This window comes from Polypterus senegalus, chromosome 3 (genome assembly GCF_016835505.1).
Source record: "Polypterus senegalus isolate Bchr_013 chromosome 3, ASM1683550v1, whole genome shotgun sequence".
Lineage (NCBI taxonomy): Eukaryota > Metazoa > Chordata > Cladistia > Polypteriformes > Polypteridae > Polypterus > Polypterus senegalus.
Genome location: NC_053156.1, coordinates 223,863,872 through 223,888,620, shown reverse-complemented (window position 1 = coordinate 223,888,620; position 24,749 = coordinate 223,863,872). Strand labels below are relative to the sequence as shown.

At 38.3% G+C, this 24,749-nt stretch overlaps 1 protein-coding gene across 1 annotated transcript; it reads left to right on the top strand.

Moving 5' to 3' along the window:
• Positions 1-24,749, top strand: irf6 (interferon regulatory factor 6). The gene is made up of 8 exons (XM_039748586.1): positions 1-201; positions 6,051-6,227; positions 7,052-7,247; positions 11,161-11,247; positions 11,332-11,463; positions 22,380-22,772; positions 23,425-23,543; positions 24,286-24,749. Exons 2-8 carry the CDS (start codon positions 6,051-6,053, stop codon positions 24,505-24,507), a joined length of 1,326 nt encoding a protein of 441 aa, XP_039604520.1. The 5' UTR covers positions 1-201; the 3' UTR covers positions 24,508-24,749.

Here is a 24,749-nt window from a genome sequence, read left to right as displayed (position 1 = left end):
AACATTGAGAAGAACTCAGCAGTTCTGTTGTAGTTTTGCTGCTAAAGTTGAACACATATTTGCGGAACGTAGCTGGAGTAACTTGCTGAATTAGACCAATACTGTCAAAACGAGTCGGTAGGTACACAGAAGCGGACTTCGAGAACGAAAGGCGACGAGGGTCCAAAATTATCACGAGAAGCTTCCTGTTTTCGAACTAAGGTAACAACAACATCGAGAGACGAGCGGGCGCAAGTTGTGCGGGGAAGTTTCTGTATTTCTAAGTTTGGACTCAGAGTAGAGGTACCTGAAGCTCTCAAGAATGACGTTGGCGGCTGTATCGGGAATCCCGGGGGCATTTAAACATTAGCCACTCATTCAAACTCTTACCGGTGGAATGGACGGAAGCGCCCATTTTTCAACGTCGGCCCCCATATTTAACTCGGGTTTAGATTTTTTTGGTTTAATTGGCAAGAAAATGTGATGATATGACCTTTGAAAGAAACATCGAAGGACGAAAAGCATGACAAAGGCATCGCCGAGGTGTCATTGGGGTCATTGGTTGCCCTTTGGGTTTGACGAACGACAGTAAAGCAGAGCTCACCTCGGTGTAAATAGTTGGTGCGCCCGGCCGTTCCACTGTAGTTTATAAGATTATTTTAATGGTTAAGTAACTCTGATAATCAAACTAAGTCAAACTAGTCAAAATGCCAACCGAAACTCGGCAACAACCTAAGCTCTAACCGGTTGAATTAAAGGCTTGATTGTGGGCAGGAACGATCGTCGTATAACGTGCAGGGGCGGGGCCGTGACTGCGCCATAGCCTATATCATCCACTTTAATAAAAATGGTAGGGTGAACGGATGTTATTACAGTCATTGTGTTTGTTTTTGAGTATTAAAATATTTGTAGTGTTTAAGGGGCTGATTGCAGCTGCCTCTCATTATCCCTTGCCACCAGAGTCATGGTGTGGTTCTGCTGATTAAAGTGCTGCTAGGAGTTTCGGTCAATTTTACCGTTTCCACAGATGCCTTTATGCTTTTGAATTGTGTTAAGTTAGCGGGACAAATTGTTGATTGGTTATACAAAGAACTGTAGTATTGTGAGAAGGTTGAGACGCACATTTTCCGGCATAGTGTGACCTCAATCCATACTTTGTATGGCGAATTTCATTATTGGCACGCACCATCAGCACATTAGAGTTACAGTGAGGTATCAAAGTAAGTCGGAATCAAGTAAGAATCGAGTTGCAAGAATGCAGCATGAGGTTCTGGGAAAGGATTTGATAAGGTGAATCGTAAAGCACTTGCCTAGATTGTGCTTCTGACTATTAATGGAGGAAGATCAGTTTTAGAAAGCAGGCATAAAAATTAGGCTGTCAGCATTCGCTTGCAACTTAAAAAAAGGCAGGCTCAGCGGAAGGGACATAGTTAGAGAATTCCTGAGAGCTGATGTAACTTGCCGGTACTGTAACTGTAGAAATATGAAAGTGTGGATATTTCTGTGCCTGTAAAATTATCGTTGATCATATGCTTTTTTCATGTGCTATATAAATTTAATGCATTTGGTGTCTTGAGTATTTAACCTTTGATTGCATCTCTTCTTTTTACACCCTTTTTCATGGTGAGGGTCGAGCTGTGTGTTTAAATGAGCATGATTTTTGTAGTCAGTCAGTCAGTCAGTCAGTCATTTCCCAACCCGCTACGGGGGTCTGCTGGAGCCAATCCCAGCCAACACAGGGCGCAAGGCAGGAACAAATCCCTGGGCAGGGCACACACACCCACACACCAAGCACAGACTAGGGACAATTTAGGACCGCCAATGCACCTAACCTGCATGTCTTTGGACTGTGGGAGGAAACCGGAGCACCCGGAAGAATCCCACGCAGACATGGGGTGAACATGAAAACTCCACGCAGGGAAGACCCGGGAAGCGAACCCAGGTCTCCTTACTGCGAGGCAGCAGCGCTATGACCCTGTGTGGTGTTAAAGCTTAATAGTCCATAAAGACTGGCTTGAAAGTTATGATTATATCGTATTATGATAAAGATTATAAAAATGTGTATTTGATAAATTAAAATAAAAATATTATAATTAAAGGTCATTGTAATTTATCAATTAACTCATGTAAACAATTAACATGCACTGTTTAGCAAGACTAGTCAAGTAGCCTCCTTAGTTTATTTTTGGAAAAATAAGTCAAAAAAGTTGATTTTTTTTCTGTAAGAAATTTTACTATTGTAACAGAAAAATGAAACTACTGAAATATTAATATAAATATAGTAGTTAAGGTATGTCTAGTGTACACTGTTGCAGATTTAGTACACATCCTTTTTGTGATATGTACTGAAACCATCACCAACACACAGCCCAATTTCGCTGTCAGGACAGTACATGTGTGTCTCTTTTACACACATTTTCACTTGCACACGAGAAAGTAGAATGTCAGTGCCTGATCCACACGACCAAAGCACCCCTTTGTGTGCTTGTAGACTACCACAGTGCAAGGCTTAGTGGCTTCCAAATTTCTCCTGACATGAACTACAGTTGCTGCATTGTGAACAGGGCTTAGGGGGCTAATGTCTTTCTGCTTCATCTCAATCATTTTCCCCTTTTTCCATGCTGCTGCTTGCAACCAACTACATCATTACACAACTGATTTTAAGAGGCATATCACGTTGGTTTGGTCATACAGTCCTATATACATCAGTTTCACTATCTGTGTCGATGTTTGATGGTCAAATCACATCGTCGTCACTGTCACTTGATTCAACCGATGGTTTAGTTTCAGTGTGATCTAAAACTGGCTTTTCAGCTTCCTGTTTACATACCATTGTGTTTTGGTTGAACGTTCCACCCCACTTTTGAATATTGATAAGTTGTCATAGAGTAGCAAAATGCATAAGAATAATTATGATTTTCTGGGTGCATGATTTGTTTTTTCTCCACTAGATGGCAGCAGAATACTGTCCTGAACGTTATTTGGGATTAACACTGTGAAAGCAGATCATTGCCATCACTCCGAGTCTGACTTGGAAATAACTGATGAGGGTGCGAAAGCATGACCATATCACCCCAATCCTGAAAACCCTTCACTGGCTCCCTGTTCCACTCAGAATTGAGTTCAAGGTCGTTCTCCTCACCCATCAGTGCATCTGTGGACATGCCCCCCTTTACTTACAGGAACTCCTTACCCCTCATACCGCCTCACACACTCTCTGCTCTGTACACACTAGCACTCTCCAAGTCCCTAGAACCAAGCTTCGCAGTATAGGTGATAGGGCTTTTTCATCTGTGGCGCCGAGACTGTGGAATGCCCTCCCTGACTACTTGAGAGCCCCACAGTCGACTGATGTTTTAAACAGAATCTAAAAACTCATCTTTTTAGAAATTATTTTGTTAAAGCATACATAGGTTTCCTTGTTTTATTATTTTTGTTTTTTACTCTGTAGCACTTTGAGATTTCTAAAATATGAAGTGCAATAAAAATAAAATGTATTATTATTATTAAACTAACAGAGGCCCAGGATCTTTAAATTGAAAATGTTACCCTATCAGTTTGTGACAGGGGGCAGAGTGGTATACACTCTATACACCTCTAATTGCATGGAACTCATCATTCTATCCCCTTTACCCCACTGTGACCCAAACAAAGGCATAGATATGACAGGATAGTTTATTTAGGCATATTTTATAGTATATTTTATAGAGGTCTGTAATCATAGTGGTTTTGTTAATTGTCTGTTCTTTGCAGCATAATTTCATAACTGTTTCAAACTGGAATTATTTTCACATTTTAAGTCCTGTCCAGCCTTCTTTCCACTATCCATTTTTCATCATATTTAATCAATTTATTGGTTGTGGTGAACAATGGCCAATCCCAGCAGCACTGAGCATAAGGCTGAAAGCAGCTCTAAATATGATGGCAGAATATGGTTGGGTGCACCCACAATTTTTCAGAAGGGGCCAATTTAAACTCACCAGCTAAGATAATCTGCACATTTTTGGGATATGAGTTAAATACCCATGAAGATATATGACAAATATACATGTTCATCATTGATAGAGTCTGGTTTAAAGTCCAACTCATGATTATTTGGAGACTTCTAGGTAAATGGTATTGAGTAAAATATTTTCAAAACTTTATCATCGCTCATCTTGTTTAAGTGTTCACCTGTAGAAAATGCAACACTTGACTGACAATTGGTACAAGCAGGTTCAGGCAAGTGTAGTCTGAGTCTTTTGAAAATGTGTCCACATCCTGTGCTCTAATAGGTGTGCTATTATTCGTGTTTTTTTTACAGTGCACTAAAGAGTGAATGGCACTGAATTAGAGACAACACAATAGTTATTTATTGGGCTATAAAAATATTCTTCAATAATATAATGGAGAAAGTAGGTACAGAAAATGGATTTGATTAAACAGAATAGGTAAGGCAGCAGTGATGATGTGCGTCATGTGACTGTCCCAGCATGACCGTGTTGTTACCGTAGTATATCAGTATTAAAATATTCAGTGCTAAAGGTCATACTCTCATTACTGTTTTTTATGCTAATTTATTACATTGGAAAAAAAAATTATCCCAGGTTATATCTTGAGTTAGAAAATTTTCAGTTTACCTTTTTTTTTTCCTAAAGCAGTTCTTATAAGTAGTGTTTTTTTTTTTTCTCTCAAAGACATTCTTTTTTCCTACACTTCAAGTATTGTTTTTTTTACCCTTAAGGGGATTGATTTTTCGCTTATGGTTTTTGGTGCATTCTGTTATTCAAACACCCTTTTTTAGGTTTCTCCCATGACACTGAATTGGATTAAACAAGCTAGAAAATGTCATGTCATATCATACTTGCAAGAAATTAACTTTAAACCTTTATTTTCTTCTTTTACTTATAAAAAGCATATTCTGTGAGCAGGGTGGCACAGTGCAACAGCCCACAGTCACAGATTCAACTTGATGACTGTCTCTTTGGAGTTTCCTCATTTTATGCATTTGCTCTGGTTACTTTGGTTCCCTGCTACTTCCTTAAAGATGAGGTTGTATTGTTGATTGGCATCTAGTAATATGGGGAAGTGAGTGAGTCCAGCAATTAACTGGAAATTCATACTGGGCTGTTTTATACTTTGGAATACCAGGGCGCTCCAGCTGCCCCGACACAGACAGTCGGAGACACAAATGTTGCACAGCGCATGTTAAATTTACCTAGCGGGAAACGCTTTCTCCCCATTTTCCACTTGTACAGCACAATATCAACAGCAAAGCACAGTCCTTTCACCTCCAGACCTCCTCACAGACTTTGTCCACTTTCTGACGACTCTGGCCATTGAGTAGTGGCAACTGGCCCCTTTTATAGGACACACGGAAGGACTCCAGGTGCCCAACAACCTTCTTCCGGCAGCACTTCCTGGTGTGGTGGAAGTGCTGCCAAACAGGGCCTTGTAAACATCCAGGCACCCCCTGGTGGTGGCCACAGGCACCAGCAAGGTTGACCTTCCATGCTTCAAACCTGTGGCCCCACTGCAAGCCAATGAGGCTCCCGTCTATTGTCCATGGGAGACAGTATCCGGAATAATCCTTTTGTGTCAAAGGCGTACCTGGCTGTCCGCCACACTACATCTTGCCTAATGCAGCTTCATTACCCCTTAATCACTGAATTGGAATAAGAGATTTAAAAACTTTGGGTTTTTTTTTTGCTGTTTTGGATTTTGGTGTCCTTGTTTCTTTCTACTGAAATAGAAAAGCAAACAACTTTCCTGCTATTGTGTGTTCAAGGGTAACATTCCATATTTTATTTTCACCACATGTCTTTTCCATAGAATGTAGTATATTGAAACATAGTTTATCTCTGATCAGTTTCACAAAATTGCAAAGTAAATCAAACCCCTCATACAGTTTTCTGTAACCTTTGACTTTTTCTTGAAGTGTTTATATATGAGCAGAGACTTTGCATTCACCATTTTTGTCTATTATGCATTATTAAGAAATGCAGTAGTACAAGCAGGTGAATGGGCTTAGTTTTTGCAGTTATGTAAAGATTACTTCAAAATGGGTTCTTACTTTTTCTTTTCTGCTTCAGATGATGGCTATTCATCCACGGAGAGTCCGTCTGAAACCATGGCTAGTGGCACAAGTTGACAGCAATGCTTTCCCTGGACTTGTATGGATTGATAGAGAAGCAAAACGTTTTCAGATCCCTTGGAAGCATGCAACCCGACACAGTCCACCACAGGATGAAGAGAACACCATCTTCAAGGTGGGTAATCAGAATTGGACTATATGGTACATTGTTACAGTTCCCGTAAATATTTGGCTGCTAGAGCAAGTTGAAGTTTACTGTGTAATAAACAGTAAATGTTCTCCTACAACATGTATCAAATACCATATGTATTTTAACTCTTCTATCAAAGCTTGCCTTTTTGCTTTCTCCCAGTGTTTTGAAAATGGTAGTCCTGTTGATGACAACTCACAATTTAATTGACAAGTAGTAGTTTGTAGCTCCTTTTCACTCTTGAGATGATTTGGCTAACATTACATACTGTATAATTTTAATTTGGGTTACATGGTAGAACATTCCATGACGTTTTGTTAAGTTTGACAAGAGCGTCCCAGTACATCCACTGATTAAAGGCTATACAGGTATATTTCTCACCAGGCTAAGGGGATTGTGTCTCTTTAGCTTTGAACAGAGAAGGACTACATGAGGATTTGATCCAAGTCTTCTAAATTCTTAAAAGCATAAATGAAGTTGACGAAGCAGAAAACTTTCAACAGTAAATGATGTGCTCAAGAACATTGGAAGAAATTCATGGGATATGCATTCAAGGCTGAAAGCAATCAGCACTTTTCTAAACAGAGGAGTTACGAGAGTCTGGAATAAGTTATTTATGTAGTTGAAAGATTGATGCAGATGGCTTTTAAAAATTAGCTATCAGGACAGCTAACCCAATATACTTGGTGGGCATGAAATAATATGTTATTTTTTCCGTTCCTTTCAGGATTTGATTCCATATTTTAGATCTCACCATTTTTATCATTTTTATTAGATACATTGTAAACAATTTATGTTTACACCTGTAGGCATGGGCTGTGGAAACTGGCAAGTTCCAAGAAGGTGTTGACGAGCCTGATCCAGCTAAGTGGAAAGCCCAGCTTCGCTGTGCCTTGAATAAAAGTCGTGAGTTTAAACTGATATATGATGGAACTAAGGAGGTACCCATGAATCCAGTGAAAATCTATGATGTCTGTGAAATCCCACAGCCTATCAGCAATCCTGGTAAGTTAGACATTTCCTTTGGTGCTAAAATGAGATTGCATTTAAAAGCTTAGAATGGTCTTCTTCTAACTGCTTGAGTTTTTTTTTTTTAATTCTACCTTTCCTAAAACAAAAATAATGCAGCACAGATGTATAGTTTTATTGCACTGCAAGGATAACTAAAGATGTTGTAATGTCATAAGTTCCTCCATTTACTGTTCAAAGCCAAAACTAATTTGATTGTGACACATTTATATCAGATTATATATTGCTGTTTATTACAAACTGCTTTTATAAAAACAAATGAAGATATACAGTAGATTATAGAAATCTTGGTGTCCCTAAACTGATCTTACTGCAAAAAAAAACTTTTCTTTTTATTGCTTAAGGCACACCTGCACTCTTTACCGTCATCTGCTGCTTATTGTAGCTTTACTCCACATTTATCATAGTAGAGAATATAACTAAGGTCATGCACTGGGGCTATGTGCACTTGGGACAGAAATAAATATGGAGATTTTAATTTCATGTTTCATGTCTGTTGGTGGGAAAATGAAATTGGATATCGGTTAGCCCTTTTTTCTCTCTCCCATTCCAAAGACATTTGTGCTTGGTGAACTGACTTTTCTAATTTGCACTTTTACAAGTGTTTATGGGTGTATGCTTGAGTGTCCTATGTTGCAGTGACAGGTGTCCCATTGAAGGTTCAGTCTTTTCGTGATGCTGATGTTCCTAAGATTGACACCAATCCCTTTACCAGTTGAACTGATTTGGGTAGTTCAAAGATGGAAGGATGTCTGCCCGGTGATCTCTTGATATATTTGTTTCTCTGAGTGATGTGTAACATCCTAAGGAATCTTGCGTACAGGCTAGGAGCTGCTAACAAGGCAGCATAAATGCAGCTCTGAAGAATATGTGTGAATCAAAATCTCTCTGACTATTTTTTATGACAGTAGTTTAGAATATTTAATTACAATTTCACTGACTTCCAGTGTATTATTGTCGCTACTAAAGCTGACAGTAAAGTTTTTTATTTGTTTGCGTTTATCTTTTTCCACTTGACATCCAAAACCCTGGTAGGTTAATGCTACTTTTAGTTATATTTTATGCAATACTATTGTTCAGCATTTCTAACAGTGGGCTATTGTCCTATCATTTCATTGTCTTCACCTTGTTAAATACTTTGTATCTAAAAGACGGGAGAGAGTATCTGTATAATCCAACACAAAAGTATGAACAGGAAAACATCTGTCAAATATGAGATTATGTTTAATAGCAGCAACTCCAAAATGAGTCTTTGTTGACAGGTCTTTGATAACTCTTCACACCAGGAATAATATGATATTCAGATTTTTCATAGCAGCCTAAATACATTTCTGTCAAGTTCATTAGGAATCTTTGATAGATAGTAACTTTCCATCTCTTAGCACAGAAAAGGGCTACATGAGGATTTGATCCATATCTTCTAAATTCTCAAAAGTATTAGAAAATTGAGAAGATGTGTGTGTTGTTCATAATGGCCATCAGCTTTGTTTTTTTTCTCTCCTCAAGTACCAAATCCAGCAGGTCAAGCATGCAGCCCATAACTGAGCCTGCCCCTGTAATTAGTTTGTTGATTCAGTAGGCTTCTCTTGAAGTGATGTTACCAACCCAGCACACCACAGTGAAGAAAAATTGCACTGGCTACCCTTGTAGAAAATGTAAAGAATGTCACTACCCAAGTTAAAGTAGCACAGTCTTCTAAGAAAAATAGTCTTCTGTGCCCTTTCTTATATAGTCCATATACAGTGCATCCGGAAAGTATTCACAGCACATCACTTTTTCCACATTTTCTTATATTACAGCCTTATTCCAAAATGGATTAAATTCATTTTTTCAGAATTCTACACACAACACCCCATAATGACAACGTGAAAAAAGTTTACTTGAGGTTTTTGTAAATTTATTAAAAATAAAAAAACTGAGAAATCACATGTACATAAGTATTGGCAGCCTTTGCTCAATACTTTGTCGATGCACTTTTGGCAGCAATTACAGCCTCAAGTCTTTTTGTATGTGATGCCACAAGCTTATCACACCTATCCTTGGCCAGTTTCACCCATTCCTCTTTGCAGCACCTCTCAAGCTCCATCAGGTTGGATGGGAAACGTAGGTGCACAACCATTTTAAGATCTCTCCAGAGATGTTCAATCGGATTCAAGTCTGGGCTCTGGCTGGGCCACTCCAGGACATTCACAGAGTTGTCCTGAGGCCACTCCTTTGATATCTTGGCTGTGTTCTTAAGGTCGTTGTCCTGCTGAAAGATGAACCGTCGCCCCAGTCTGAGGTCAAGAGCGCTCTGGAGCAGGTTTTCATCCAGGATGTCTCTGTGCATTGCTGCAGTCATCTTTTCCTTTATCCTGACTAGTCTCCCAGTTCCTGCCGCTGAAAAACATCCCCACAGCATGATGCTGATACCACCATGCTTCATTGTAGGGATGGTATTGGCCTGGTGATGAGCGGTGTCTGGTTTCCTCCAAACGTGACGTCTGGCATTCACACCAAAGAGTTCAATCTTTGTCTCGCCAGACCAGAGAATTTTGTTTCTCATGATCTGAGAGTCCTTCAGGTGCCTTTTGGCAAAATCCAGCCGGGCTGCCATGTGCCTTTTACTAAGGAGTGGCTTTCGTCTGGCCACTCTACCATACAGGCCTGATTGGTGGATTGCTGCAGAGATGGTTGTAATTCTGGAAGGTTCTTCTTTCTCCACAGAGAACCTCTGTAGCTCTGAAAAGGTGACCATCGGGTTCTTGGTCACCTCCCTGACTAAGGCCCTTCTCCCCCGATTGCTCAGTTTAGATGGCTAGCCAGCTCTAGGAAGAGTCCTGGTGGTTTCAAACTTCTTCCACTTATGGATGAGGCAGGCTACTGTGCTCATTGAGATCTTCAAAGCAACAGAAATTTTTCTGCAACCTTCCCCAGATTTGTGCCTCCAGACATCCTGTCTCAGAGGTCTACAGACAATTCCTTTGACTTCATTCTTGGTTTGTGCTCTGACATGAACTGTCAACTGTGGGACCTTATATAGACAGGTGTGTGCCTTTCCAAATCCTGTCCAATCAACTGAATTTACCACAGGTGAACTCCAATTAAGCTGCAGAAACATCTCAAGGATGATCAGAGGAAACAGGATGCACCTGAGCACAGTTTTGAGCTTCATGGCAAAGGCTGTGAATACTTATGTAAATGTGATTTCTCAGTTTTTTTATTTTTAATAAATTTGCAAAAACCTCAAGTAAAAAGGTGTTGTATGTAGAATTCTGAGGAAAAAAATGAATTTAATCCATTTTGGAATAAGGCTGTAACATAACAAAATGTGGAAAAAGTGATGCGCTGTGAATACTTTCCGGATGCACTGTATGTTACAATGATTCCCCCATTATCTCCAAAGAGCATAAAACAAATTCAGTCACAGTGAGGTTTCTTTTTGCACTCTAAGGAGGGGATCCAAGACTAATCAACCGTTTCTTGAAAGTACAGTAAGTTATGAATGAGACTTTGACAGAGCCTTCATATATTTGCTACATAAGTACTTATATCCAAAGTCCTTTAAGTAGCAGTCAATCCATCCATCCATTATCCAAATCGCTATATCCTAATTACAGGGTCACGGGGGTCTGCAGGAGCTTAAACCCCAGCCAACACAGGGCTTAAGGCAGGAAACAAACCCTGGGCAGGGTGCCAGCCTACCACAGAGCAGTCAGTCTGTTGTATATAATCTCAATTCATAGATTGCTGCAGTAATTGAAAATATATTGATCCTAGATTGTTGACATAAGTGAAAATATTGACTGATGGTTACTGCAATAATTGTAGATATTAATCCCTTTATACAGTTTTAAAATGCTCAAGTTTCAAAAAGCTGATACATCAATACTGTTTACTACATTGACAGGATCTACGGGCTCTGCACCTTGGGAAGATGAGTTAGAGCCGGATGAAGACGATGATGATTTGTCGGGAGCATTAAGGAACATTGCAGGTTTGTTATTTTTGTAGAATTCAACATAACTTCTAAAAATGCTGCACATCAGTCATATATTAAAGCCTTCCTCATTCTTTTCAGGGTCTCCCTTAGACCCAGCCAGTGTTGGAAGCAGTTGTCCTTCCAGAGAGGACGAGCCTGTTAGTATGGAAGAACATTCACCCCTAGATGGTATATTCCCGTCACCTGAGATGTGGATCAGCTCCTTGCCAAGTAAGTTCATAGACTGTTGGGTATGTAGAGTAACAGGTAGAGATAAAGGCTTCACTGTCATTAGAAATACAAGTACTTGCATTTTACTTCTCATTTCCAGTAAGTTATCCTTGTGTATTGTTTGACTTGTTTATATATTAAGCTTATTTTTTATTTGCTTTAATGAAGTGATCTATTGAAAATTCATTAACTAGAAACTTGCCAGAAAGCTTTATTTGTGGCTGTGCAGTTAGAGATCATTAATTACTTATAACAAGCAACAACAACAGAAAAAGTAAATAAATAAATGAATTAAAATCACACTAAATCTTTGTGAGACAACTGCAGTAGAAGGCAGGAGATGATGTTTCAATTACAGTACAAAATGTAATGTTGCTTCAAGGGTTGGCATGATACAGGAAAATGTTTCCTAAAAAAGGGAAACCGTGCACCAAACAGTATATAACTTTGCAATGCTATAGGAAATAACATGTAAACTTGGTATAATAATAGCTGATAGATTGGGGCACAGAGGACAAATGATTGCAGAAATGTGCATCATAAATTGTCTTTGTTGTGTACTATAAACTCCAATTTTTTTGGTGTAAGAAATTCCTGAAGTGACACTTATTTTTTTTATGTAGTTGGTTTTGGTATAAACAAAGGTTTTTAAATACAAATACTTCCTTTGAAAAATTTGTAGTGTTGTACTCTCTACTTTTCAGCCATTTGCAGCTCCTTTATTACATTAGCAGAATAAAAGCTGTTAATATTTAGGCATGTAATTTACCTCTTGGCGGGTATAACAGTTAAAAGTAAAGGTTGACAGCTTTCTTTTGCTGAACCATATGTCTTTTGCATCTAAATTTCTTAATAAAGTTTATCTAATCTAGTGTAGTCTTTTCTCTATTCTAAAATGAACAAAACCAAAGAGAGGAAAAAGAATGAGAAAAAAAAGTGCAATCAACACATAGAAATGTTGTTATAAAGTTGGAGAGGAGGAGTATAGTAGGTAATTGAAATGCAGTTTACGCAGTTGTGAGCAGGCTGGTAAATCTCTGGAAATCAACCATGGTTTCCAGAATTCATGGCATAGTGCCTTATTTAGAAATGAATGCAGTATGACACATTCTATTAAATTCATCTGTACATCCATCTTTTTCCCCAAACATTATTATTCTGTTACAGGATTATGGGGCAGATTTGATATTTAAAGTCTATGGATTAAATACAGCCAAATATAGTGAAACTGCAAAATGTTTTATTGGGAAAAATCACACCGCTTCCTTTTGGCAAAGTAAAATCACCTGTTTAAATGAAATGTGAAAACACTGACAATTTAAAGAATAACCTTAAAGTTTCATAATTCAGTGTTTCAAATGGATTGACTTGCAATTAAAAAAATAGCAGAAATTTAAAATTGCCAGAGAGAACAATACATAAGCAGAGCAGAACACCATCTCCAGTGCATTACCATGGGTTTGTTTGTCACTTTGTGACTTGTGCTGTGAGAAAATCTCTGGTCCCCTGTGATCCTGAATTGGATTATGCAGGTTGAGAATGCAGGTATGATTCATACACTGGAGAAATGATTTGGGCATTCCAGCATACAGGGCTGAGGCTAAATCAGAACTCATTGCTTATGTTTGTACATAAAAGCATACCATCCTAACTACACGTTGCTGAAGGGATTAATTTAGAAAATTCAAGTGCAAATAGTGACACTTAAAAAGTGAAGGACTTTTCTAGAAGACATGATGGCCATTACCCAAGATTAAAAGAGAATTGAACTGCATTTAGGTATTGTAAGTAACATTACTGCAACTTAATTTTGCCTGGCAGCAGTGTATTTAGGTTCTCATTGCAACAAGCCAGATTTGCAGCTAATCACAAGTGTTTGCTTTTTTAAGTGTGGTTGGTTTTCCTTTTGCTCTCCTATCCCACTGATTTATAATTAACCTGCAGTGTAAAGTTCAGCAATGACAGCGGCACTTAGCCGAGGGTAGCACATTCACTCTATGAATTGCTGGTTAATATTTTTCTATTCTGTTTTTTTCCTTCCCTCCCAAAGGAGACTGCATAGTAGCAACTAGATTTTTTGTTATTTTTTATTTATCATTTTTATGGTTCCACTGAGCACACAGAATTGCTCATTAACATACCTGCAGTTAAATCATAAATCTGTTAATAACACATAAAAGCAGTGTAGAGCCGTTATGTAAAGCTTAGAAGATATAAATACAGAATCTGAAACCGTATAATAAAGAGTAAAGAGTATAATCTTAAGATATATTTTTAAAGTTCCATCTTTTACATGCAAAACCAGGGAGGAGTGAATTTTGTGGATTTTAAATATTATCTAGTAATGGCATTAAGTAGCGGATGGGTTGCCAGTTAATTGCATTTTACACACACAAATACACAGTGGTATCCACACTTACTCACAGTTGTGCTGTCTCGGAATCCACAATTAACCTAACCTGCCACCTTGCTTTTGATTAGGTCAGAGGAAAACCCATACAGACATGGAGAAAATGTGCAAACCATTTTTGGAGCATAACTTCACAAAGTATTTTACAAAGTAAAGAAGAGTACAAGTAATAAGACATAAATAACAAGATCATTATGTCAGAATCACAATGTCAGAAATAGGAAGGAAATGAATTTTGCGGAGATGACTGAATAGTAGAAGCTCTGCAGTGGGGACAGAAGATTCATATTGGGGAATATTGGCCTCTTAATTGTCTGTTTGGAATTGGCATAATTTCAATGTGTCTGTGTGGGATTTTGTTTCCCTAAGTACTTGGGTTTTCTTCCAACAACCTAAAAAATGTGTGTGGTTGATTAACTGTTGACTCCAAACTGGCCAAACAAGGGTGTGTAGGCTGTAAACTGCATTAAGCAGATTTTCTACATGAAATAGAAAAAATAATTACAGATATTGCAAGTATAAATACATCTGAGAAAAGGTGAGTTTCTTTTTATTTGTGATGTGAATGTGTCTGTAAATAGAGATTCTTGAGTATTTTATGTAATATCTTGATTCATGTGACCCAAAACCTTTGTAACATGTTAGTCCAAACAGCATTAAGGCATAACACTAGCTAAGTGATAAAAACTAACAAAGATTAAAAAAAAAAAAAACTTCATAAACCTTTTTCAAACTGTTCCAGAAAAGTCTTTCCATATTACTGATATTTCTGTTTCTCTGATTGTCCCCAACCCCACCACTTAATGCTAGTTATTAATGCTGTAGTTGTCATCTGATTACTTGTGCATTATTGTGAAGTTTTTCAGTCTAGCCCCCCAGCCTGGGTCATAAACATGGCCTGTCCCATCTCTGCCCCACTTTTTTGTGTTAACAATACGGCCTTACTATTGACTGTTCAAAACAGCTAAGTGGATTATAAATATCAATAAGAGCACTATAACTTATGTACTGTAATGTCGGGAATGAAGTTACTCTGAGTGGGCATTCATCTGTTTTCCCAAACCCACTTAATCCATTACAAGGCAATTACACCCAAAGGCTATCCTGAAGAGCACTGAAGGAAAGGGATTATAAGACCTGAAAAAATGAGCACAGAAATGAAGAAAACATGCAAACTCCTCACAGATAATGACAGAGTTTTGAATCAACCCCCGCTCCCTGAGGCAGCATCCCTAAACCCATTTAATGGACCGTAGGTCATAAAAATTAAAATTACTGCTGGTCTCTGACAGACTGAGATTTGTTTTCTCTCCATTTTAACATGACGGCCCACATAACGTCTTAACCATATGTGATCAGTATTTGACAAACAGTGAGACAGCCTTATTTTTCTAGATCTCTCTTTGACTCACTATTGAGTGTTGATCATAGTTGATCTCCAAATGTACACTGAAATTGGTTTAGATTAGTGGTCAGTTTGACTCCAGTGGGTGAGGTTATTTCTAGGCCTTATCCTGGAATCACTTGAGTAGTTAATATGTGCTCTGTTTAACTGGTAAATGCATAGAGGCATCTAGTGGCCCTGGTGGGAACTTCACCCCTTTGGAAAAAATTAGTCTTGGAAAACGGCTTCCACGCAGCCTTCTTTCTTGCAGGATGGCTTCTCTGCCTTGGTCTCAAAGTACTCTACCAGACTCCTTCCAGTCTTCCATGGTTTAACTTTCTCTGTTACTGAGGGATCTGTAACATTAGATATGTTTCCAATCCTTTTGTATGCTGGAATGATACTGCATTCTGCCTCATATGGTGCCACCTTCTCTTAGTCTTTGGAGTGTTCCTGTAAGAGTCTTTTTTTTCATGGTTTCCAGATCTATTAGCCTTTGTCAGTCCATAACAGTGTATAGCAAATAGTTTCCTGTTCCACTCTTTGGCCCCAGACATACTCTTCCCCAATCCTGTGCAATAATAGTATTAACCATATCAGATTAGCAAGAACCAATATTAATATGAAAACCTTACCAGATACTTATAATTCATTATGTTATGGTTGTTTTTTTCATTTTTTTAGTCTTTTTAATTAATTTTATCAATGATACGTTTCCGATTTAGATATAAAGGGATTAATAGGGCTTTTCATACCTCTCCCAGACTAGAATTTATGAAACTAGCAGCACTGAAGAATTGACATTGCCAGCAGCCTTAACTTTTAAGACAATTTACTTTTTTTTTTTTGGCCCTCTGCTGGTGAAAAACACATTTTGCAGTGCAAGCATGTGAAATAAACAACAGTAGTGATGTTTCTGTATTCTGTGTTACAGCCCCACCAGATGTGCAAAATAAGTTATAAGCTTTCTGTGGTAATTTTGACTTATTAAAATGTTTAGAACAACCCCCCAACTTTTCATTTTAAGAATTTCTTTCAGTTTTACATCATATACTCAATTACATTTACATAAAAAAGATAATCTGACCTAACGGAAGCATGTAGATTGAGAATAACAGCGGACCCAGGATAGAGCCTTGTGGAACACCATATTGATATCATGTGTCTTCGAGTTGTAATTCCCACAACTAACAAAATATTTTCTCCCTGTCAGGTAGGATTCAAACCAATTTAAGACACTGCCAGAGAGGCCCACCCATTGACTAAGGCGATTTCTAAGAATGTTGTGATCAATGGTGTCAAATGCAGCACTCAGATCTAAGAGGATGAGAACAGATAAATGGCCTCTGTCTGCATTTACCCGCAAGTCATTTATTACTTTAACGAGTGCAGTTGTTTTTGTTTTCTTAGCATTAAAATGAGGACTGGCATTTTTAAATTCATTTAAAGCTTTCCATGTCAGGCTATGTTATGTACTCTGTGATTCCCAGTGAGTTTACATTTAAATACGAGGGCTAGTGTGTAAAAGGGATGGAGTGCGAGTGCTTTAATAGAGAGGGCTACACTATGTACTGTACTATTAAAGCTCAGATTGGTTTTGATGTAATTTATTTTGTATATCACAATTTCTACTGATGAGATAAGAGATTTGTTTGTGTGTGTGTGTGTGTATACTGTGTGTGTATATATATAAAAATATAAAATATATATATATATATATATATATATATATATATATATATATATATATATATATATACTCACACACACACACAATGGGTACGGAAAGTATTCAGACCCCCTTCAATTTTTCACTCTTTGTTATATTGCAGCCATTTGCTAAAATCATTGCCATTCAAGAACAGTCACAGAGTTGTTGTCGATTGCAACTAGTCGTCCTATCCCTGCAGCTGAAAAATACCCACACAGCATGATTCTGCCACCGCCATGCTTCACTGTGGGGACTGTATTGGACAAGTGATGAGCAGTGCCTGGTTGTCTCCACACATACCGCTTAAATTTAAGGCCAAAACGTTCTATCTTGTTATTTCTCACCATCTCAGAGTTCTTCAGGTGTCTTTGAGCAAACTCCATGCGGGCTGTCATGTGTCTTGCCTCTCCTAAGTGTGTGGAGACAACCAGGCACTGCTCATCACTTGTCCAATACAGTCCCCACAGTGAAGCATGGCGGTGGCAGCATCATGCTGTGGGGGTGTTTTTCAGCTGCAGGGACAGGACAACTTGTTGCAATCAAGGGAAAGATGAATACGGCCAAGTACAGGGATATCCTGGACAAAAACCTTCTCCAGAGTGCTAAGGACCTCGGACTGTGCCGAACGTTTTCCTTCCAACAAGACAATGACCCTAAGCACACAGCTAAAATAACGAAGGAGTGGCTTCACAACAACTCTGTGACTGTTCTTGAATGGCCCAGCCAGAGCCCTGACTTAAACCCAATTGAGCATCTCTGGAGAGACCTAAAAATGGCTGTCCACCAACGTTTACCATCCAACCTGACAGAACTGGAGAGGATCTGCAAGGAGAAATGGCAGAGGATCCCCAAATCCAGGTGTGAAAAACTTGCTGCATCTTTCCCAAGAAGACTCATGGCTGTATTAGCTCAAAAGGGTGCTTCTACTAAATACTGAGCAAAGGGTCTGAATACTTAGGACCATGTGATATTTCAGTTTTTCTTTTTTAATAAATCTGCAACAATTTCAAAAATTCTTTTTTTTGTCTGTCAATATGGGGTGCTGTGTGTACATTAATGAGGAAAAAATTAATTTAAATGATTTTAGCAAATGGCTGCAATATAACAGAGTGAAAAATTGAAGGGGGTCTGAATACTTTCCGTACCCACTGTGTGTGTGTGTGTGTGTGTGTGTGTGTGTGTGTGTGTGTGTGTGTGTGTGTGTGTGTGTGTGTGTGTGTATGTATGTATGTATGGCTACTTCCAGCAGGATAATGCACCATGTCACAAAGCTCGAATCATTTCAAATTGGTTTCTTGAACATGACAATGAGTTCACTGTACTAAAATGACCCCCACAGTCACCAGATCTCAACCCAATAGAGCATCTTTGGGATGTGGTGGAACGGAGCTTCGTGCCTTGGATGTGCATCCCACAAATCTCCATCAACTGCAAGATGCTATCCTATCAATATGGGCCAACATTTCTAAAGAATGCTTTCAGCACCTTGTTGAATCAATGCCACGTAGAATTAAGGCAGTTCTGAAAGCGAAAGGGGGTCAAACACCGTATTAGTATGGTGTTCCTAATAATCCTTTAGGTGAGTATATATATATATATATATGAGTTTATTAATATTTCTAGCATCAACAAAGGCGTCACTGTAGTTTTATTTGCTAGGCTTGCCATCACATTCCAATGCCTTGAAGAGTAGTTGTATACCTCCACATAAGCGCCTCCATTTTCGACAACTTTCAGCCACCTTCGGATGCAAGCCTCTCCAACGTTTTGCAGCATCTCTTCCCCAACCTCGCTGCAGGCTGTGCGGATTCTTTCCTAAAGTCGTAACAGGTTACAAGGCTTAGTGGTATACATCTTGCTTTTGTTATAGCCCCACAAAAAAAGCGCAAGGTGTAAGGTCAGAGGAGAGCGGAGCCCATTCAAGGGGACTGATCCACCGGTCAGGAAACAATGTTCAGGAAATCTCTGACTAATCTGGCAAAGCTGGGAGGGGCGCCATGGTTAAGGGTATGGTATGCTTATAGAAACTGCAATGCCTAATTTGCCATATGCTGATGCCCTAAGTCTCTTGAATGATACCTGGAACGAAATAGAATAAAGGAGCTGTAAAGTGACTTTTGGTACACCCTGTATAATAGCTTAGAGTAAAGTGATAAATGGGGGAAAAAATTAAACACTTGTAGAGATCCCATAATTAGGGGATTACACTGAAAACTGAGAACTAAAGTAATATACTTCTTTGGGTTGCTTTAAAACTAGGCAACACTACAGCTGCTTTAAAATATAATTACTGATTACCTAATCATCATGTTCACCTGCTTCTTCAAGATAGACGGGCGAAGTCAGTCCCATTTTAAAATCTAGACACATCAATGGGTGTCCTTTACAGGTACAGTATTTCCAAAAAGCAGACTGCATGTTTTCAGTGCACATGCTGCCTTCTTGTTCCTTTTAGTAGACCTGTTTCAGTGTGTCTCTCTGCACAGATCTAAATGCAAAACCAAACATGCAACTGTTGTCTCATAATACCAAAAAAAAGTCACATGGTCTTGTTGCTTTTATTTTTATAGCCTGCTATAATTAATTTTCTTTTTTCTGTTTGTTTGTTTGTGGTTTTTTTTTTTTTTTAAATAAGCATGCTTTAGTAAAACAATACAAGCATCACATAAACTACAGTAGAATGGTGTGGGAGGGCTGTGGTTTGAATCTAGTGATAACATAAAGATTAAGATTAAGTCAACTGAGGTGGTTTGGGCATGTAGTTTGGACTGATGTGGAGATGTGCTAGCTTTTGTCTTTTGTCTAGTTTGAGAGCTCATTGGAATTCTTAAGGAGGGAATCAATGAAAAAGCTGATAAGGCCAGGTTATTATCTCTCCAACTCTACATATTGACCCTCACCAGGTCATAAATAATTGATCACCATAACAATGTCAGTTCTGTGGAATTTGATTTGGTGACAGTCATGCATACATTGACTTCACTGACAGTAATAAAGATAATACATCAAAGCGAATGTACCTGAGCTGGTTACTAGATACAGTAAATGGAGAGTGAAAAGAAGCTGGACAAGGTGTGATGGGTTGGAAAAGATCGTAATTGTTTATAAGATCTGTCTGCAAAAGCAGTGAATCTATATTAGGGACATTGTGACCACTGTTTTAGAAATGGGGTAAACCATTCTATATAGATATTTCTTATTCTTAGCAGAGACAGGTTACCATATAAAACTGTGGAAGAAGGTTAAAGAATTTTCGATAACAGACTTCTAGTAAATGCCATTTGCTTCTTGTAACACTCTAGAAATCTTTGGCCATGATCCCAAGGCATGTCATTTGACATCATTAAGGCGATAAAATGCAGAAATTGAAGTTTGACATGCTCTCTGTCTTGGTGTTGTCCTTTACCACCTGTTTCCTGTCAGATGAAGATCCAGTATCCAAATTCACCAGAACAGATTGATACTCATATTTACCACTTTGTGAGAAAGGTTGAGTATATTTAAGGAGTAATATATTGAAGTGTTCAGTGACAATGTTCAAGAATGTCATGAATCCTCCTAGGCAAATTAGCAGGAAGTCAAGAACATGTTGGTGAGGAAGGTTGTCGTGAGTCGTTTAGACACATTCATGCAGCATAAACTGGATGTCCTTGGAATAGGTGTTAAAATTGCAATCTTAAAGTTTCGAACTTCTGTATGCTTAACTGAGAGATTACAATTATCTGTGAAAATAGAAGCAAACTGACTAACAAAAAAATGACCTATCCACACAGAGGCAAGATACAGTATTACTACTCTTCTGTGAACAGAGAAGCCACCTTACATCATAGTATATAACATTGTATTCCCAGACCCCCCTAATCCAGTACAAGGTTATAGGGCCTAAAGCCTAAACTGGGAGAAACTAAACTAGAGTACTTGGGAGAAACTAAACTAGAAGTCAGTGCATGTTTTACATCATTTTTATAAATAGTAAAGGGCTGGTAAAAGCAAACACCCAAATATTTATGTTCACTCTGCCTCTTCGTCTTGTTTGCACATTAGGCATGAATTCAAGTCCATTTAGGTTTTCTGGAATTAAGGAGTTTTCTGCAGATGCATTGTGTTTTACTTCATTTTCTGTAAGGAACTGAAGGCCTTGCTTCACACCTTTGCTGCCACAGGTGCTTATTTAATTTTTCATGTTCTTCCTGTATAAGCCTTTCTTACTGCATGCTGAAAAACAAATTTCCTGGATGTAAAGTGAAGTTCATTGGACATAATTTAAAAATTTGTGAAGATAAGCCTGCCAAATGGAATACTTAACAAAGAAAACATATGGTCAACACTGAAGGAAACTGAAAATTGAATGCTGTTCTGTTTGGCAGTGTTTCTCAGACCTCTTGGTAGTCAGTAGTAATTATTTCTGAAAGATCGTATTGCCCTGGTCCTACCATTTCATCATTTTCAGTTCCACTGCACCTACAAGAAGTAACATACAAATTTCTTCCATTTCATTTTTGCTAATTCAGTAACCTAGCAGTTGAAGTTGAAATTAGCATAATGTAAGCAAATGTCTATTTTATTTTTTAAGGTGCATATAAAAAAGATTTACAGGTTTAATAGAAGGTTCTTCCTTTTACACAATTTGGTCCTGGACATTTCGTGACATATCCATAAATTTTAGTCTCTGCTATAAAATTGTGTTAGCCCCTTGTTTTACTTTTCTTCTTCCTGATTATTGTTATAGGGTGGGTTTAAGCCTACACACTTTTTTCCTCACTGTGCACTAGTGAGTGAAGTACTTGAATTTAAAACTAAGTTTGATCTTTATCAGTAGGTGTCCCTAAGCAAATCTCATAACCTGCTTTTGTACAAATTTGAGATGTTGTTCACTGTGCAAAGGCAATATATAAAATAATGCTGATTTGATTTGGAGGCTCTGAGTAGCCTGGGAGAAGCACTGCCTCCTTGCAGTAAAGACACCAGTGTTCACATCTTGGGTCCTTCCTGCATGGAGTTTGCATGTGCTTCCCGTGTTTTCTCCTATAGTACAAAGACATGTAGATTAGGTGATACTAGACCTATGGGTTTGGGGTGTGTGTGTATGTCTGTAATCATAAGTTCACTCTACAATGGAGTGGCTCCCTGTCCAGGGATTGTTCCTGCCTTGCATCCCTTGCTTTCTGGGATAGGCACCAGCTTTCCTGCAAACAATTAACCTTAATAAATTTGAAGAATAAGAAAAAAGAATATGCTCTTACACTGCATGTTCATGTATCTTTTATCTGGCATTATAGAGAATTTATTTTTAAAATATATGTAATTTTTCCATTAACTTAATTAAGCAATATTTTCTCAATATATTTACTAATTTCTGAATAATCAAAATTTTATAAAATAATGAAATATTTTCCAACTTTCTTATACAGTGACTGACTTAGAGGTCCACTTCCAATACAGAGGCAAAGAAGTATGCCCCCCTATCACCGTGAGTAACCCTCAAGGCTGCCGTCTCTTCTATGGGGACCTGGGTCCCATGATAAATCAAGAAGAACTGTTTGGGCCAGTTAGTCTGGAGCAGCTTCGCTTCCCTTCCACGGAACACATCACAAATGACAAGCAGAGGCTCTTCACCAATCGTTTACTAGATGTCATGGACCGAGGGCTAATCTTAGAAGTTAGTGGGCTTGATATCTATGCCATCCGCCTCTGCCAGTGCAAGGTCTACTGGTCTGGGCCCTGTGCCCCCAACTCCAACTCACCAAATCTCATTGAGAGGCAGAGGAAAGTCAAGCTGTTCTGCCTGGAGACCTTCCTTAGTAGTAAGATGTTATGTATTTGTACTTCTGTTCATAGTGTGGGTCCTAATTTTATAAGTTTATCCAGTGTTTAATTGATAGTAAATATAAAGCATTTGCTGTTAGCAGTTTGAATAGTTATCTTGGACAATAATATATGTTTAGCAGAGGTCCAAGTGATTTATTCAGTAAAATGTAATTAGTATGGATATTGCAGCTAAGAAGTAATTCTTGGAGAAATGCAATTTGTGTCCATATTTACCAAGTGCATCATAGATATATGGATGTAAGCCTTTCAGTGTAATTGTTTTGCTGTGAGTATAACTTACTGTACATGAAATAGAAGAGATTAGAGCAATACTCTGACACCTGCCATGATTGCGTCAATAGTCTGAGTGGGGCCAGAATGAAGCCCTACCTGGCTCCTGCCAAACGTTTTCAGTATTAAGATCTGCAAGAGAACAAGGAAATTATGAAATGATTGAAACAGGTTGTATGATACCCCCATACTGGGAAGGAAAAAAAAAACTATTACCAAGTTAATGAAGTTTGAGTGGTAGTTCTATAAAGATAAAAAAGAGTAATTTACCTAACTTTACAGTAACATATGAAGCATTTTGCTCTCACTACAAAGGCACTTTTACCTTTCTATTGTAACTTCATTTCCTTATTCCAGATGTGATCACCCAACAGAAAGGCCAGTTGGACAAACTGCCCCAGTATGAGATTCATCTTTGTTTTGGAGAAGAGTGGCCAGATGGGAGACCTAAAGAGAGAAAGCTGATTACAGTTCAGGTAGAAAAGTCAAATGAAGTGAAATAAATTGCTTTTGTTTATACTGATACATATTTTTAAAAACATTAATGTGCTAGATGTTATGTAAGTAAGACCCCCAAAAGCTGTCTGCATTTCATGAACAGCACTGAAAGGTCACTGCCTTAAGGGACAGAAGGAGCTCTGGTTTCCTCAGTATCCGGCATATTCATCTGGAATCCAAGCACATAAAAAAGGCTTAAGAGAAATGGTATTGTTGGGCATATTGCAACTAAAAGGCCAGTTTGCATCACAGGTCATTCATTTTCAAATGTGAAAACCTACTTCATGCTGGGAATTTGAGTAGGACACTTTGTAAATACTTCTCATGTCCTACAAATTCTTATGTTTTTCAAACTTGTAATGCAATTACTAGGGTTACTTCTGCGACACTGAGATATGGACACTGGCCACTTTGAATCCCCTCATCACATTAAAGTCGGTGCACAGCAAGCACTTCTCTGTGGGGGAGCTCTTTATCTACTTATACCAAATGGGTCAATTGTTAGTAGATTTTACAAGAATGAAAAAAAAACCTAGAAAGACACCTGATCAGATTTTATATAAGCTTTTTTTGTTGTCTATAAAGCTTAAAATCTAATTTACTTTTGATATATAATAATATATATATGAAAGTATTCAGAAAAATATATATATAATTCAATAAACACTTAAACAAACTATTTCCAATTTCCCAATTTTCTATCTCCCTTTCTCTCTTCAGGTTATTCCAGTGGTGGCACGCATCATCACTGAGATGTTTTCTGTGGATTCTATGCGTTCATTTGACAGCGGCAGTGTGCGTCTTCAGATCTCCACCCCAGATATCAAGGACAACATTGTGACCCAACTGAAGCAACTGTACCGCCTTTTGCAAAATCATCAGGGACATGAAAGTTGGCCAGTCCATCCATCTGCCAACATGCATCTCTCTCCCCCACTTTAAACTAGTGAATCCCACAATAGAACAGACTTGTTGCACCACTGTACCTTATAATTAACATGAACACTACAGGGGCAGACTTTTAATTAGTACATTTTAGTTTGCTCTAGTCTGTCTTATTTAACCATAAGAGGTGGTCACTACTTCCTACTGTGAAAAATGAGGAGGCTTTTATGATATTAGACTATTTGACTCAAGCATTTGAGTCATTCATATTGGCAAGCTATAGTCTTGTCCACTTTTGA

Bases quoted from the DNA above. Each gene is read 5' to 3' on its own strand.
- irf6 (XM_039748586.1), top strand. From the start codon at position 6,051: ATGATGGCTATTCATCCACGGAGAGTCCGTCTGAAACCATGGCTAGTG. The intron at 6,228-7,051 runs GTGGGTAATCAG...TTACACCTGTAG, and splicing joins AAGAGAACACCATCTTCAAG to GCATGGGCTGTGGAAACTGG. The intron at 23,544-24,285 runs GTAGAAAAGTCA...TTCTCTCTTCAG, and splicing joins GAAAGCTGATTACAGTTCAG to GTTATTCCAGTGGTGGCACG.